The sequence below is a fragment of the Mobula hypostoma genome, chromosome 5 (assembly GCF_963921235.1).
Source record: "Mobula hypostoma chromosome 5, sMobHyp1.1, whole genome shotgun sequence".
NCBI classification, from domain to species: Eukaryota; Metazoa; Chordata; class Chondrichthyes; order Myliobatiformes; family Myliobatidae; genus Mobula; species Mobula hypostoma.
The window spans coordinates 15,514,644-15,531,394 of NC_086101.1; the positions used below are offsets into that span (position 1 = coordinate 15,514,644).

A 16,751-nucleotide genomic window follows, 5' to 3' on the forward strand; every position below is an offset into this window, starting at 1 on the left:
TGGAGTAGTAACTTGCATTCCATCTTGGTAACCTCCAATCTGGAGACAGGCTCCAAAGGTGTGGCTGAAGCTTTTCATTGGTTCATTTAATGAGTACAGAGCAAGCTGGTCTGCCTTGTTACATTTTCATATGTCCTGCTGTGTCATTCACCACTTCTATGGACATTTAGTCGGCTTTCATATAGTGTTCTCCTCAAACCATTTTTTATCTCTATCGGATTTACCTTACTGTGTTCTATTCATGAGTGTATTTTGTCTGTCTCATTCTATTACTTATAAGCCTCCCCTGACTCTGTTTAGTTTGCTGGTTTGATTGGCTCAATGTCAGTATTGCTGTTTCAATTTCAACATCTGAATTTTTCATCTGCTTCATATTTGCATAATTCATATTTGGCATGATAAGGGAATCGAGGAACAGCATAAAACATAACATAGTTCAATGCTATACAAGCACGTTCACTTAATATTTGTATTTAAAAGCTCTTTGAAAACCTAATTGTGGGTAACACACTGGTTATCAGTGGGTGGGAGGGTGGGTGGGTTCAAGAAATTCTGAAACCCACATCCCACTCAAATGTATAAAAAGCCATTGATTGCAATAAATAAGTGTTTATGGGGTGGGAAATGGTACCTTTTTCATTAAGAATGCATTGGATGTAAGGGTGTAATGCTGAAACTTCATAATGTGTTGGGCAACTGCATTTCAGTTTTGGGTCCCATATCAAAGAATGGACGTGCTGGCATTGGAGAAGGTCCTGGGGATGTTCACAAGAATGATCCCAGGAATGAATGGATTAAAGTATGAGGAGAGTTTGATGACTCTGGGCCTGGAATTTAGACCAGCTTGCTCTGTACTCATTAAGTGAACCAAGAGCGCTGTTACTAGCTTTGAAGCCCCACAATTCTCTGTTCATACCTGTTATGGGAAGTTAGATTTTTGTTACGGCATAGCCTCATAATTTATCAGGTAAATAAGTTGGACTAGAATTCTGTGCTTGGTTTATTTATTCTGGAGTTTTTCATCTGGCTGGAGTCTACCGATAGGTGTAAGGTAATACACTTAATGAGGGTCTGGAGGTTGCTTTCCATTTTGAGGTGCACAGTCTATGAATCACATTGAAATGTGTCCGAGTATTCAGTCAGTGCCTGTAGCACAGGGGGTTGAGAATGTCAGGTGGGATGAATCTGGCAGATGTACTGAGACTGGGAGTAGCTGCTTATTTTGTGATTGGTACTTTTTTCCTTCCTTCCCCCTGCACTCCTGAAGAGTGAAGGATCATCGGTGGATGTGCATATCAATGTGGAACAGAGTCCCATTCAGGTAACTTCAGTTCCTCTTTCCTTCCTTCCTTCATCTTCCATCTCGAACATCCATCGTAACCTTTATCCGTGCTTCAATCTTGGTAATGCGCTTTTTTTGCGGATGGTTGTGTAAGGTGTCAAGCCTGTATGCAGTATAGCATAAATACAGCTTGGTCAGCGTAGCCTAGACTACCCCCTTCAATTCCACCTGGAATGTTGGATTTGTGGAAGCTTGGACTGAAAAAGTCAAAGTAAATTTATTATGAAAGTGTGTATATGTTACCATATGCAATTTTGAGGTTAAATTTCTTACAGTCATTTACAGGAAAGTAAGAAAGATGGGACTTCTCAAATATTTCAACCATTGGGAATTATTTGTGTTGTGTCTTCTACATCTTCAGAAATCGGATTTGGGTCAATCTATACATATTGTTTTCTGTTGAAATAATTTGAAATACAATTAGAATGATTAGATTTGGACTTTTTAATTGCAAATCTCTACTCGGTGTAAATCTAAAGTTTCAGTGCCTATTACATCAATCCCATCAAAGTTGCTTTGAACCTTCCGTTACTCATGCTCTTTGGCTCAGTGGAAGTTAGTTCTGCTGTTTGCCTGTTTTCTGGTATCACTGAGTGAGTTTGTTTTCCATTAAGGATGTCATGAAGTACTGTGCACTCTCAGGAGAGAGGTTAAGTCGACTGCCTCATGAAAGTGGGACATCACATTTTAAAGAAAGATGGGGGTGATGATTTTAGTTTCTTGGCCACTGCTTGTTTCTCATCTAACACCACTAAGTACAATGGTGTTTCTGTGAGTTTGTTCTCCACATATGGTCTGCTGCACCACCTTCAGAACAACAGTTCACTTTTGATTGCAAAGTGCTTTGGAACACTCCTTACTTCCTCTCTCTCTCTGTCTCTGCTCCCCCTCCTGAAGGCAGTTTTGAAAACTGAAATCTGCTGGTTTTTAAAATAGTACATTTACATTGTCTGGATCCAGTAAATTGCGTGTTTAATGCAAGTCTTTCTTCACAAATCTGTTTTTTTAAATTGTTGCTTAATTTGTTTAAATGCTCAGTTCTGAACACTGGTTCTCAGTAGGTACTTCTGCTAATACTAATGCTCTCTAAAACAATGCCATGTCAGAACTTTTTGAACATTGTAGGTACATGGAACTGAATCAACACTCCCTTCCTCTTTCCCTGCAGCTCTAGAAGGATGTATTGAAAACCAACATGTGCAGGTTAAAGTTCACATAGTCATAGTCATACTTTATTGATCCCGGGGGAAATTGGTTTCCGTTACAGTTGCACCATAAATAATAACCAGTAATAAAACCATAAATAGTTAAATAGTAATATGTAAATTATGCCAGGAAATAAGTCCAGGACCAGCCTATTGGCTCAGGGTGTCTGACCCTCCAAGGGAGGAGTTGTAAAGTTTGATGGCCACAGGCAGGAATGACTTCCTATGACGCTCTGTGTTGCATCTCGGTGGAATGAGTCTCTGGCTGAATGTACTCCTGTGCCCCACCAGTACATTATGTAGTGGATGGGAGACATTGTCCAAGATGGCATGCAACTTGGACAGCATCCTCTTTTCAGACACCACTGTCAGAAAGTCCAGTTCCATCCCCACAACATCACTGGCCTTACGAATGAGATTGTTGATTCTGTTGGTGTCTGCTACCCTCAGCCTGTTGCCCCAGCACACAACAGCAAACATGATAGCACTGGCCACCACAGACTCGTAGAACATCCTCAGCCTCGTAGAACATCCTCAGCATCGTCCGGCAGATGTTAAAGGACCTCAGTCTCCTATGGATCCTGTAAATTGTCCATTTAATGCCGTGGAGCTGGTCCTGGGGTGTGACTGCTTCAACAGGACGGCTAAACCAAGTTAGAGTAGCCAGTCGGCCTTGTACTCGGTGAGACAGGATGTACCTGTCCTAGTATGAGAAGTCAGCTCTGGCAAAATGGGCAGACCAGATCCATAGTGAGATCCAGTGGTCAGGAAGGTGGTTCTGCAATGCTTTGTGGAGAGCAAGGGGCATGACAAGGCACGGAAGATGTCATGGTCATCTGCTGCAACCAAGGTAGACCCCAGTTTGTGGTGGCTACTTGTACCACTGGACCTGGACTTCAGAGGCCAAGAAAGTGAAACTGCCCTAGTGCATTGACTTTTCCACATTTAAAGACTCCCCTGTCATTGTTGTCCATTGATATGATGGACAACTGACAGTTGGCCTTGAGCTGTCTGATCTGTCATGTTGGGAGGACGCTCCACTTGCTCTCATTGTCCTAGGATTATGGGAAGGGGTCCTGCTCCTGAATGATCTTTGCCTTTGGCATGTTTACACCAAATGAGTTAACGGGTCTGGTGAAAGATCATGTTGTCCGGCGAACATGCTGGTGAGATAAATAATACTGGTGAGACAATACTCGGGAGTGTTATCTCCAGAGCTAAGCTGCAGCTCTCGGGAGAGATGAGTTAAGTTGGTGGGAAATAAGATGGTTAAGTTTGGCCAGCATTTACAGTTGAATGTACTTGGGTTGCTGAAGTTGTTACATAGCTTCTATCTTGGCATTTTTATTGCTTGTAGAACTAGTGAGATGTAGTTTGAAGGGACAGCAAAAATTTATTCCTGTGATCTTTATAATCATCTGCTGTTAAGGGACACTTGTACTAGCTTTACTAACTGCTTGGTGTTTGGTATATTTTTGCTGAGTTCTATACTGGGAGGTTGTTCACCTGACTTATGGGTAGAGCAACGAGTGTTTGTTTTCCCGGCAGCCTTCTACATTCTTGCATCTGTTGGAATGGTCATCTGCTTGGGCAGTGGAGACACAAGCCCTGGATATGCTGGGCAAGGAAAAGCTCAGGGCCACAATCTGCTGTGTCCTGCACATTGCACCTCTTGCAGATTATAAAGCAACAGCATTAGATATGTTTAGAGGGAGACTGTTCACTTTGGCTTCTGGGCTGGGGAGATATGCAAGGGACCTAACAATAAGAAGCATTCTGAACAGTGTCAGAGGCACTAGAACAAAATACATGATAGATGTTCAGGGATGAGATCAGAACAGGAAGGTAATGTCGATGTAGTAAGACTGAGATACTTCCTCCAGAAAAGCCAGGTCTCAGGACTGGCCTGGTGAAACTCTTCATGGTAAAGTTGACACAATGGTTACCCCTCTGTTTGGCAAGGTCAGACTGTGGACAAAACCCACTAACTGAGGAAAGAGGATTGTTTTATTCAACCAGACTGAGGTAGTACCTGGGTTACGTAAGTGCTGCAATCCTGAGAACTGTCCATAAAGCATTTTTGTTCTGTAAAGGAACAATTTCTCCTAAAACCAAGATAAAATCTATTGTCTTGAAATAGTTGAGCCTCCTCTTTCCAGATGTGCTCATTTTTGCCTCAGTGCTGTCTTTCTGTAAGTCCCCACATGGTATCATCTGCATACACTTTCATTGAATACCTTCTATGTTCACCCCAACACCACCCATAATTAAACAAATAGAACATGCAGGTTTTACCCAGCTTACGAACACCTGACTTGTGTACAGCCCATGGATGTGGACAAGTGTTTGGAACACCAGCCGGTGGTTTGTCAGCTGCAGTGAGGCTGCGGGCATCATGTGCCGGGCAGGAACCTGGTTCGCAGCCTTATTCCCACTTGTTATGAGTAGTCCACAGGAATGGAAACCTTGATGTAAAGTGGGAAATTTCTGCATCCGGTCATTAGTGGATGACACAAAACACTTTAATCTTGCTAGCAAAACACTTAGGAGAGGATTTGCATGAAGTCAGTAAGCCATGTCTTCTGTAACCCGAGGAGCCCCCTATACTGGATAGGTCATTGAAGAGTGGTTGAGGCAGCTCCAGTTTAGGGAAGTAGATAGACATATGAAGGGAAAAGGAATAGAGAGGTGGAAGGAGATGTGTGGAGCATAAAGACTGGCATGACCTATTTCTGCACAATAATTATTAATTTGATGTCATTTCACAAATGTTAATTGTGATACTTTGTATTGTTCTTTCTTTCTCCCAAAGGTTTGTTGTATTTCCATCCCCAACTGTACCTTATTCCTGGCCTCACTTCTAGCCTTGGCTGAGCGAAGCCCCCATTTCCTTCTCTTATAATTGATAAAACCGCACATTGTATGCGGGTTAAATGCCACCATTGGATTTACAAGGCAAACTGGGTGCCCTTGGCGGCCAGCCAAACACGGCTGCCTTTCGCCGCAAAAGCCTCCCAGAGCTTGCACCATCGTTGGGCTAGAAATGCATCCAGACCAAGAGTGTCCTACCAAAAACTGATGCAAGCTTATCACTTTGCACTTTTTGTGGTTGCTTCAATCCCATTTTTGCCCATGGTGATTCAAATCAAATCAAGTTGTTGTTTTTAAAGCAAGACTAAAACTCAGTGTGTGATGGTAAAGATATTATTCCCTTTGATTTAGGACCAGCTTGCTTCATTCACTTCACCCTTGGGTGCCCCTGCTCAAGGTTCTGCCTTCCTCAAACAGCGTCTTGTTTTGGCCGGCATGGTAGCGTATAGGTTAGCATAATGCTATTACAGCCCCAGGTACCCGGGTCAATTCTACACCTTCTGCAAGGAGATTATGCATTCTTCCCTTGACTGACCACGTGGGCTTCCTCCCATATTCCAAAGGTGCAAGAATTAGTAGTTTAGTTGGTCACATGGGTGTAATTGGGCAGCACAGGTTCATTAAACCGAAAGGACTGTCACTGTGCTGTATCTCTAAATAAAACTATCAAACTATGTAGCACCCATCCTGCAGCAGTGATTTGAATTCAGCTAATTCTCGTGCTTGCTTTTGAATGTAACTGTCTCTGCGGGGTAACACCATTCTGTAGGAGTGCAAAACTGTGTTAAATGAATAGCCAGGTCAGAGGTACTCACTGCTGATGACACTTCTCTTTGTTTACACAGAGTGAGCCACGAGTTCGCCTGGTGCTGGCACAGCACATGCTGAGGGATATCCAGGGCATCTTGAACAGGCTGGAGGTGAGGAACAAACTCTTGTGAAAACCCTGTTTTGAGAACTTTGTAATAAAAGCAAAGTGCTGATAATACTCCACAGGTCAGACACAGAAAAAAATTTCTACTCCTTGATGTGACTTTTTTTTTTAAAAGTGGCTTTGTAAACTCCTGTTTTCAAGTACGGGTGTGGAATATACCCTGAGGAAGATGATTTTCATAGGTATATTTTTAGAGATGGTCAATCCTTTTCTAAATTGATCTGTCTCTGTGTGGAAGAATTGCTCCAAACTGAGGATAAAAGTCTAGCATCCAAAAGGGTAGTGTCCCCTCTTCCAGGTCACATTGTTTTCTCTGTGTTGCATTGCACTCTCATCTGTTTCAATAACTACCCATAAAGTATCTCTCTGTATAAACCTGGTATTGTTTCATTTAATAGGATATTTTATTTATTGAGATACAGTGCAGCATGGTGCCAAAGGACTGGAACATTGCAAATGTTACTCCACTCTTTAAGAAAGGAGGAAGGCAGCAGAAAGGAAGTTATAGACCAGTTAGCCTGACCTCAGTGCTTGGGAAGATGTTGGAGTCAATTGCTAAGAATGAGGTTATGGAGTACTTGGTGACACAGAACGGGATAGGACAAAGTCAGCATGGTTTCCTTCAGGGAAAATCGTGCCTGACGAACCTGTTGGAATTCTTTGAGGAGATTACACATAGGATAGATAAAGGGGATGCGATGGGTATTGTATATTTGGACTTTCAGAAGGCCTTTGACAGGGTGCCTACCAAGTTAAGAGCCCATGGTATTACAGGAAAGTTACTGGTATGACTAGAGCATTGGCTGATTTGGTAGGAGGCAGCGATTGGGAATAAATCCTTTTCTGGTTGGCTGCCAGTGACTGCCGATGATCCGCAGGGGTCAGTGTTGGGACCGCTTCCCTATGTAGTATATCAATGATTTAGATGATGGAATAGATGGCTTTGTTGCCAAGTTTGTAGATGATATGAGGATTGGTGGAGGGGCAGGTAGCGTTGGGGAAATAGGTAGGCTGTAGAAGGACTTAGACACATTAGGAGAATGGACAAGAAAGCAGAAGCTGAAATATAGTGTTGGAAAATGCATGGTCATTTGTGAAAATGTGCTGACTGTTTTTTAAACAGGGCGAAAATCCAAAAATCTGAGCTACAAAGAGACTTGGAAGTCCTTGTGCAGAGCACTCTAAAGCTTAACTTGCAGGTTGAGTGAGTGGTGAGGAAGGCAAATGCAGAGTTAAAATTAATTTCAAGAGGGCTAGAGTATAAGAACAGGGACATGATGCTGAGGCTTTATAAGGTACTGGTGAAGCCTCACCTTTAGTATTGTGAACAATTTTGGACTACTTATCTAAGAAAAGATGTGCTGGCGTTTGGGAAGTTTCAGAGGAGGTTTACAAAGATGATTCTGGGAATGAAAGGGTTATCATATGATGAACGTTTGATAGCTCTGGGTCTGTATTTGCTGGAATTTAGAAGGATTGGGGTGGGGGATCTCTTTGATACCTTTTGAATGCTGAAAGGGCAAGACAGAGTAGGAAAGGATGTTTCCCATGGTGGGGAATCTAGGACAAGAGGGCACAGCATCAGGATAGAGGGGCGCCCATTTAAAACTGAGATGTGGAGAAATTTCTTCAGCCAGAGGGTGATGAATTTGTGGAATTTGTTACCACAGGCAACTGTGGAGGCCAGGTAGTTGGGTGTATTTAAGGCACAGCTTGATTGGTTCTTGAATGCCCAGGGCATCAAAGGTTATGGGGTGAAGTCCGGGGTGTGGGGTTGAGGGCGGGGGGGAGGGTCTGAGCTATAACCTAGTCGAGTTATCTGCTACTCTACCGTGGCACCTTCTATTTTCATCCTAACGCAACAAGAGATGGAGGTTCTGACAGGAAGTGACTTGAGAATAAAAACGATGCTCAAGATGAGTGATTGTTAAATACAAGCATACTTTATTCTTCAGAGTAGAAAGGGATGGAATAGAAAAAATTTAAGGAGTATGAAGGTGAAATATCTGTAATGAGCATAAATTCAATGCTAAGAACCTGAAGTTATGGAGGAAGTTGTTGAGTTTAAAATAAGGAATGCATTCATTGCAAGTGCCACTGAAAGCCAAATCAGTTATTTACGAGTGAATTAGATTAACACAGGAAGAGCAATAATACCTATGTGTTAGCTTTGTTAGAGAGGCAAAAAGGAGAGGATTTAGAGTAGACAGCTATTTGGAGCTGATGTAACACGAATGGATGTGCTCCGAGCACTAACCTTAGGCTGAACTTTCTATGATTTTTAGTGATGTGAATGGGAAGAGCACTTTATTAAGTTTCAGTTGTTTGTTGCCCATCCTTAATTTTGAAAGCCAATTAATTTCACCCCAGGAGATGGCTTCTCTACTTGAAGAATGTTTCCAGACAATCAAAGCCCTTTATCCCTGGATCAGGAGTGGCAAACCTTTTTGAAAGCATGTGCCCAAATTGGCAATAATCTGAAAAAATATCTTGCTTGCCATGGTGATGTACAGTGCCTATAAAAGGTATGTGTTGGCACCTGGCCAAGTGGTTAAGGCCTTTGTCTAGTGATTTGAAGGTTGCTAGTTCGCGCCTTGGCTGAGGCAGCGTGTGTGTCCTTGAGCAAGGCACTTAACCACACATTGCCCTGCGATGACACTGGTGCCAAGCTGCATGGGTCCTAATGCCCTTCCCTTGGACAACATCGGTGGCATGGAGAGGGGAGGCTTGCTGCATGGGCAACTGCTGGTCTTCCATACAACCTTGCCCAGGCCTGCACCCTGGAAAACTTCCAAGGCGCAAATCCATGGTCTCATGAGACTAACGGATGCCTATATAAAAGGTATGCACCCGCCTTGGAAGTTTTCATGTTTTATTGTTTTACAATATTGATTCACAGTGGATTTAATTTGGCTTTTTTGACACTGATATGAAAGAGTCTTTTTCTGTTGATCAAAGTGAAAACAGATCTCTACAAAATAATTTAAATTAATCACAAATATAAAACACCAAAATAATTGATTGCATAAGTATTCACCCCCCCCCCCCCCCTTAATATGACACACTAAATCATCACTGGTGGCCAATTGGTTTTTGAAGTCACATAATTAGTTAAATGGAGATATGTCTTTGGAGACCTGTGTGCAGTTGATTGTAGTAAAATTAATAATAATAATATATTATTGATCCTGAGTGGGAAATCCTTTATATACCTGTACCTGGAAGGTCCAGCTGCTGGTGAGTCAGTATCCTGGCAAAGACTACACCATGAGACACAAGAACACTCCAAGTAACTCTGCAAAAAGGTTATTGAAAAGTACAAGTCAGGAGATAGATCAAGAAAATTTCCAAGTCACTGAATATCCCTTGGAGAACATTTGTCAATCATCAAGAACTGGAAAGAATATGGCTCAGTTGTAAATCTGCTTAGAGCAGGCCGTCTTCAAAAACTGAGTGACCGTGCAATAAGGGGACAAGTAAGAGAGGCTACCAAAACACCTATGGCAACTCCGGAAGAGTTACAAGTTTCAGTGGCGGAGATGAGAAAGACTGTACATATGACAACTGTTTCCTGGGTGCTTCACCAGTCACAGAGCGGGAGAGTGGCAAAGAGAAAGCCACTGTTGTAAAAGCTCACATGAAATCTCAGCTAGAGTTTGCCAGAAGGCATATGGGAGACTCAGAAGTCAGCTGGAGAACGGGTGTATGGCCTGATGAATCAAAAATCGAGCTTTTTGGCTATCAGACTAAACAGTATGTTTGATGTAAGCCATACAGTGCACATCATCAAAAACACTCCATCCCTACTGTGAAACATGGTGGTGGCTGCATCATGCTGTGGGAATGCTTCACTACAGCAGGCCCTGGAAGGCTTGTAAAGGTAGAGGGTAAAATTAGTGCACTAAAATACAGGGAAACCCTGGAGGAAATCCTGATGCAGTCTGCAAGAGAACTGTCACTTAGGAGAAGATTTGTCTTCTAGTTAGGCAATGACCCCCAAGCATAAAGCCAAAGCTACGCAGGAATAGCTTAAAAATAAACAAAGTTCGTGTCGAGTGGCCAAATCAGAGTCCAGACCTCAATCCAATTGAGAATTCGTGGCTGGATTTGAAAAGGGTTGTTCACTCACAATCCCTTGAATTCTGGCAGAGCTTAAGCAGTTTTGTAAAGAGGAATGGGGAAAAATTTCAGTGTCCAGATGTGCAAAGCTGAAAGAGACCTATCCACATGGAGCCAAGGCTGTAGTTGCTGCTAAAGGTGCATCTACTAAACACTGACTTGAAGGGAGTGAATACTTATGCAATTATTTTGTGTTTTATATTTGTAATTTAGATCACTTTGTAGAGATCTGTTGCAAAAGAGTCTTTTTCTGTTGATCGGTGTCAAAAAAAGTCAAGTCATGTCCACTGTTGTAAAACGATAAAGCATAAAACTTCCTATAAGCACTGCAATAGAGTGATGTAGGATCGGAAGATGTAGATTCCTTGTGGATACAATTAAGAAACTGCAAGTGTAATGCTGAGGCTTTGTTTAGTCTGAATTTGAGCAGCTTGGGCCCCTTATCTAAGAAAAGCTATGCAAGTATTGGAGAGGGTCCAAGGGACATTCACAAGAATGACTCTGGTAATGAAAAGGTTAATGCATGAGGAGTTTTTGATGTCTGTGGGCCTGTACTCGCTGGAGTTTAGAAGAATGAGTGGGCCTAGATAGAGTGGATGCGGAGAGGGTGTTATATATCGTAGGGGGGTGCGGGGAGTCTTGGACCAGAGGGTGCAGCCTCAGAGTAGTGGGGCATCTATTTAGAACAGAGATGATGAGCAATTTCTTTAGCCAGAGAGTAGCGAATCTTGGGGATTCATTGCCACAGACAGTAGTGGAGGCAGTCATTGAGTATATTTAAAGCAGAGGTTGATAGGTTCTTGTTTAGTCAGGGTATCAAAGGTTACAGAGAGAAGGCAGGAGAATGGGGTTGAGGGGAATAATAATTCAGCCATGGTGGAGTGGTGCAACAGGATCGATGGGCTGAATGGCCTAATTCCACTTATGATCTTTTGGTAATTTTGAGCTGAGATTATCATTGATTAGTGGACTAGTAACAACAATTATGGACTTTTAAAAGGAAAAAGATGAGTGTTGTTACTTATTTATCTGTATTTATTGTTTTAATGTAAGTATAAGAGTGTTTAAATTAAATGAAGCATTTTAGAAATCTTGTTCAAAAATAATGTATTAATCTTTTAAAATGACAGTTGAAAAATAATAAATAGTAATTTCTAAATAGGATTGTTATTGTAATGGTTAACTATCCGAATATTGATGTGTGCAGCAGGGCTGTGAGGATTTTAAAATGCATCCTCCAGTGTCATTTGTTCTGATGACTATCCAGCTGGTGTCAAGCCGGCGTGAGACATTTCCTGTGAAAATGTTTTTCTGCTCTCGGGTTGTAAAAATTCATTCACTGCTTCACTAGGCAATGAAGATAGGTGGGGTTTAAATAATTGATGGGCGGCTGTGCATGCGGCTTGCTGCAGAATGTTTGCATGTGCCGCAGGTTTGTCACCCATGCTCTAGAGGGGTACAGTGGTTGGAAATACTCTTCAGGTCAAGCAGCATCAGTGATGAATGAGAAATAGAGAAAGAATGACACCTGAAAGATTGATGACACTTGAGGTCTACAATCATTTTATAAGAGGTATAAACAATTCCTTTACTGGTTCTTTTTCTGAGAAGTGTTGGTAACGTGAAATGAATAGAAAATCGTGTGGGAGAGGGTCACAGAAACAGTGGTGATGAGAGAGCAAGCAAGCGTGGGAAGAACGGCTGTCACCCGGCCTCCTGAGTTGGTGAGTGAGCGAGGAGGCTGCTCAGTACACCCAACTGTGCTTGGCTGTACCCAGCCCCTGACCATTGTGGTTCAGGAGATGGGTGTAGAGAGGAGGCATGCGTTCAGGTCAGTGTGACTTCAGTTCCCACCCAGTAGAAGATACAAATCATCCCAACAGTCTCCCAAGTGCTCATTGTATGCCACTGGTGTCCATGAATCAGATGTTTATAACCTGGAGAGCGCCTTGTATGGATTGATGGAGAGATGAGACATATTGGTTGAACAGAGAGAAAGACAGAAGAGACTGCAAATGTTGAAATCTGGAGCAACAATCTGCTGGAGGAACTCTGGGTCAAGCAGCTTCTGAGGAAGGAAAGGAGTTGTTGATATTTCAGGTTGAAATACTGCGTCAGCAGTATTTAGCAGATGCTGCTCCATCTGCTAAATTGAAAATAAAACCTTGCTTGTAGAATTTAGAGCTGAACCAGCAGACTGGTGTTGTCCATTTCACTCGTTAGTTTTAACTAGTAACTCCCAACGTTGTTTGACATCTTTCCCAGGGTCAAGCAAATGGCACGCCTCAGGAGTCAGCACAGAGCCCAGCAGATGCTGCGGACTTGGTGGGAGAACCCACACCTCCAAGCGCACCAGTTTCTGGGGACACCATGGAGACATCTGGCACACAGCCTCAAGCAGCCCCGGCAAACCACCCTCCAGAAACCCTGGCCGAAGGGACTGCTGAGGAAGGCACGAGCTCCTCGGAGGGCCCTGAGCCGAGCGTGGGCTTGTCATCGGCAACTACCCAGACCGAGGAAGCGCCCCCTGGGCCCAAGTAAGTGCAATCCAAATGTGTCAACCAGTTTACATGTAGGATTCTTGGGGGTTTCTACTGTTTGTGCCATATATAAAGAGCTCCAGAGCAGTACTGTCGTGCATGACACACATGAGTGTCACCTCTGGCAGACTGATGAGCTTCTTGGCTCCAAGTTAGTTGGATGTTTGACTCTCATCATTGGGGTCTTGAGGCCACGATCTCGGTTGATTGCAACGTCGGAGCTGCTGACTGATGAGATGTTAAGTGGGTCAGCCCAGTTGCGTGGTTGAAAGGGATTTTGAAGTGCTAGCTTAAGAATGTGCAAGGCATTCTGGACAATCTTTACCCCTTGGTACTGCCCTGGCCAGCACCTGCCAGTTGGCCGCCATACTGACTGGCTTTTGACACCGAATCAACATTTTATCAGGTCACACACATATAAGTTGCTGGTGAACGCAGCAGGCCAGGCAGCATCTCTAGGAAGAGGTACAGTCGACATTTCGGGCCGAGACCCTTCGTCAGGACTAACTGAAAGAAGAGCTAGTAAGAGATTTGAGAGGGGGAGGGGGAGATCCAAAATGATAGGAAAAGACAGGAGTGGGAGGGATGGAGCCAAGAGCTGGACAGTTGATTGGCAAAAGGGATATGAGACGATCATGGGACAGGAGGCCTAGGGAGAAAGAAAAGGAGCGGGGGGGGGGAACCAGAGGATGGACAAGGGGTATAGTGAGGGGGACAGTGGGAGAAAAAGGAGAGAGAGAAAAAAAATGCGTGTATATAAATAAATAATGGATGGGGTACGAGGGGGAGGTGGGGCATTAGCAGCCACTGATCCTCCTCCTGGCACTTATCCTTGTAAGCGGAACAAGTGCTACATATGCCCTTACACTTCCTCCCTCACTACCACTCAGGGCCCCAGACAGTCCTTCCAGGTGAGGCGACACTTCACCTGTGAGTCAGCTGGGGTGATTTACTGCGTCCGGTGCTACCGAAGAGGCCTTCTATATATTGGCGAGACCTGACGCAGACTGGGAGATCGTTTTACTGAACACCTGCGCTCTGTCCGCCAGAGAAAGCAGAATCTTCCAGTGGCCACACATTTTAATTCCACGTCCCATTCCCATTCACATGTCTATCCACGGCCTCCTCTACTGTAAAGATGAAGCCACACTCAGGTTGGAGGAGCAACACCTTATATTCCGTCTGGGTAGCCTCCAACCTGATGGCATGAACATTGACTTCTCTAACTTCCGCTAATGCCCCACCTCCCCCTCGTACCCCATCTGTTATTTATTTATATACACACATTCTTTCTCTCTCTCTCTCTCTCTCTCTCTCTCTCTCTCTCTCTCTCTCTCTCTCTCCTTTTTCTCCCTCTGTCCCTCTGACTATACCCCTTGCCCATCCTCTGGGTTTTCCCCCCCTCCGCCTTTTCCTTCTCCCTGGGCCTCCTGTCCCATGATCCTCTCATATCCTTTTTGCCAATCACCTGTCCAGCTCTTGGCTCCATCCCTCCCCCTTCTGTCTTCTCCTATCATTTTGGATCTCCCCCTCCCCCTCCAACTTTCAAATCTCTTACTAGCTCTTCCTTCAGTTAGTCCTGACGAAGGGTCTCGGCCCGAAACGTCGACTGTACCTCTTCCTAGAGATGCTGCCTGGCCTGCTGCATTCACCAGCAACATTTATGTGTGTTTTCAGTTTGTCTAACTGATTGAAGGGTTTCTCAGTCAAAAGACTTGATGATTTAATTAAAGTTGGAATTTTATGAGAACTGCAATCATGGACATTAATGGTATTACCAAGGAGACGGTCATTAAGTTCCAAGCAAGAGAAAATTTGCAGATGCTTGAAATCCAAGCAACACACACAAAATGCTGGAGGAAGTCAGCAGGCCAGGCAGCATTTATGGGGAAAAAGTACGGTTGATGTTTCGGGCCGAAACCCTTCCCGAAACGTCATCTGTACTTTTTTCTGTAGATGCTGCCTGATCATTAAGTTTGTTGTGTCTTAAGTTGTCCTGAGAAAGAATAATTTTTACTCTATTAGTTTTGAATCTTGGCCTTATAGATTACAGATAACATGTTTGCCAAGCATATTTTCAGTGGTTCCTGCTTCAACATCTTGCCCTGGTGTGCGTACTGAATCCTTAACAACAGGGGTCCCCAACCTTTTTTGCACTGCGGACCGGTTTAATATTGACAATATTCTTGCGGACCGGCCAACCCGGTGGGGGCGGGGGTGGGCGCGTGGTTGGTGGTAGGGTTGCCAACGGACAAGAGTAGCAGTCAAATATGTTGTGTTTACCCCGAGAAAGACTACAATGACCATGAAACCTTGCGCGGGCCGATTTTTTTCTACAAATCATTTTTGGCAATTCTGTTCCCGGGGAGGGCGGGGGGGTTGTTAATCACGACCGGAATATAGGTGATAAGTGGCTAATACACTCAATTTCGTTTGTAAAAGGGTTTATCTAATGAATTTAATATTAAACACACAGCGCATATTTTCCTCGCATGAATATAGTGATAAGTCAATTATCAGGGGAGGACAGGGGAGCTTGAAGTAAGTGTTGAACGAACTTCCAGTAAAAGTGTTAGAGGCAGGTTCAATATTATCATTTAAAGAAAAATTGGATAGGTATATGGACAGGAAGGGAATGGAGACTTATGGGCTGAGTGCAGGTCGGTGGGACGAGGTGAGAGTAGCGTTCGGCACGGACTAGAAGGGGAGAGATGGCCTGTTTCCGTGCTGTAATTGTTATATGGTTATATAAGTCACTTATAAGTCAATAGCGTCATAACATTTTAAGTAACGTTTGGATACTAAACACACAACACATATTTTCCCCGTATGAACATATAAAATCATTGCAACACACCAATATCGTTGAATCAGTGGGAGCCCTGGGCTTGTTTCCCTGCAACAAGACGGTTCCATCGAGGGGTGATGGGAGACAGCGATACTCAAAGGGGGTTCCTTATGTCCAGTCTATTCTGCAACTTAGTTTTCGTTGCATTCATTGCAGAAAACTGCGCTTTGCAGAAAAATGTTGGAAGCAATGTTTTCAGTGCTTTCGTGGCTATCTCAGGATATTTAGCCTTGACTTTGATCTGGAATGCCGGCAGAGATGTTATGTCAAACATACTTTTCAGCCCACCGTCATTTGCAAGTTTGAGCAGTTGATCTCCTTCCCGCGCTGACAAACATCTCTTCGTACACCAGTAAAGACTACCTGCTGTGCACATACATCTATTGATGCTTCTGGACACATCTTCAGTGATGTTCCTGGAATCATCGGGTGTTTCGGGTCTTTCAACATCATACAACCTCTTCCAGGTGACCCAGCCGGGGCTGATCAGACCCCAGCTTGTGTCCAGATGGCTAGCTACTTATGACTCCATGGCTCCCCCTCTTTTGAGCCACAGCCAGCTAGAGGCCCTCTCTGCCGTATCAGTGGTGAGTATTAAGGAAAGATTGAATAGGTTAGGGCTGGAGCACGGGTGAATGAGGGGAGATTTGATTGAGATATACAAAATTATGAGGGGTTCAGACATGGAAAATGCAAGCAGGCTTTTTGCATTGAGTCACATAGGGGTCACAGGTTAAGGGTGAAAGTTGAAGTATTTAAGGGGAACCTGAAGGGGAAATTCTTCACTCAGAGAGTGGTGAGAGTGTGGAATGAGCTGCCTGCAGAAGTGGTGGTTTTGGATTCAATTTGTAATATTTAAGGGAGGTTAGGGATAAGTACATGAATGAGAAGA

General features: G+C 43.7%; 1 protein-coding gene across 5 annotated transcripts in view; it reads left to right on the plus strand.

The window, feature by feature from the left end:
- Positions 1 to 16,751, plus strand: part of LOC134346636 (large proline-rich protein BAG6-like) — a 137,363-nt gene that overhangs the window by 73,670 nt on the left and 46,942 nt on the right. For 3 of the 5 annotated variants that reach the window (XM_063048102.1, XM_063048101.1, XM_063048100.1), the window contains 2 exons: positions 6,264 to 6,338; positions 12,737 to 13,008. In XM_063048102.1, coding sequence (XP_062904172.1) covers positions 6,264 to 6,338; positions 12,737 to 13,008 — 347 coding nt within the window. Of the gene's footprint in view, positions 1 to 1,267; positions 1,322 to 6,263; positions 6,339 to 12,736; positions 13,009 to 16,751 lie in introns of all 5 variants that reach the window. The other 2 variants (XM_063048099.1, XM_063048098.1) reach the window with 1 other exon arrangement.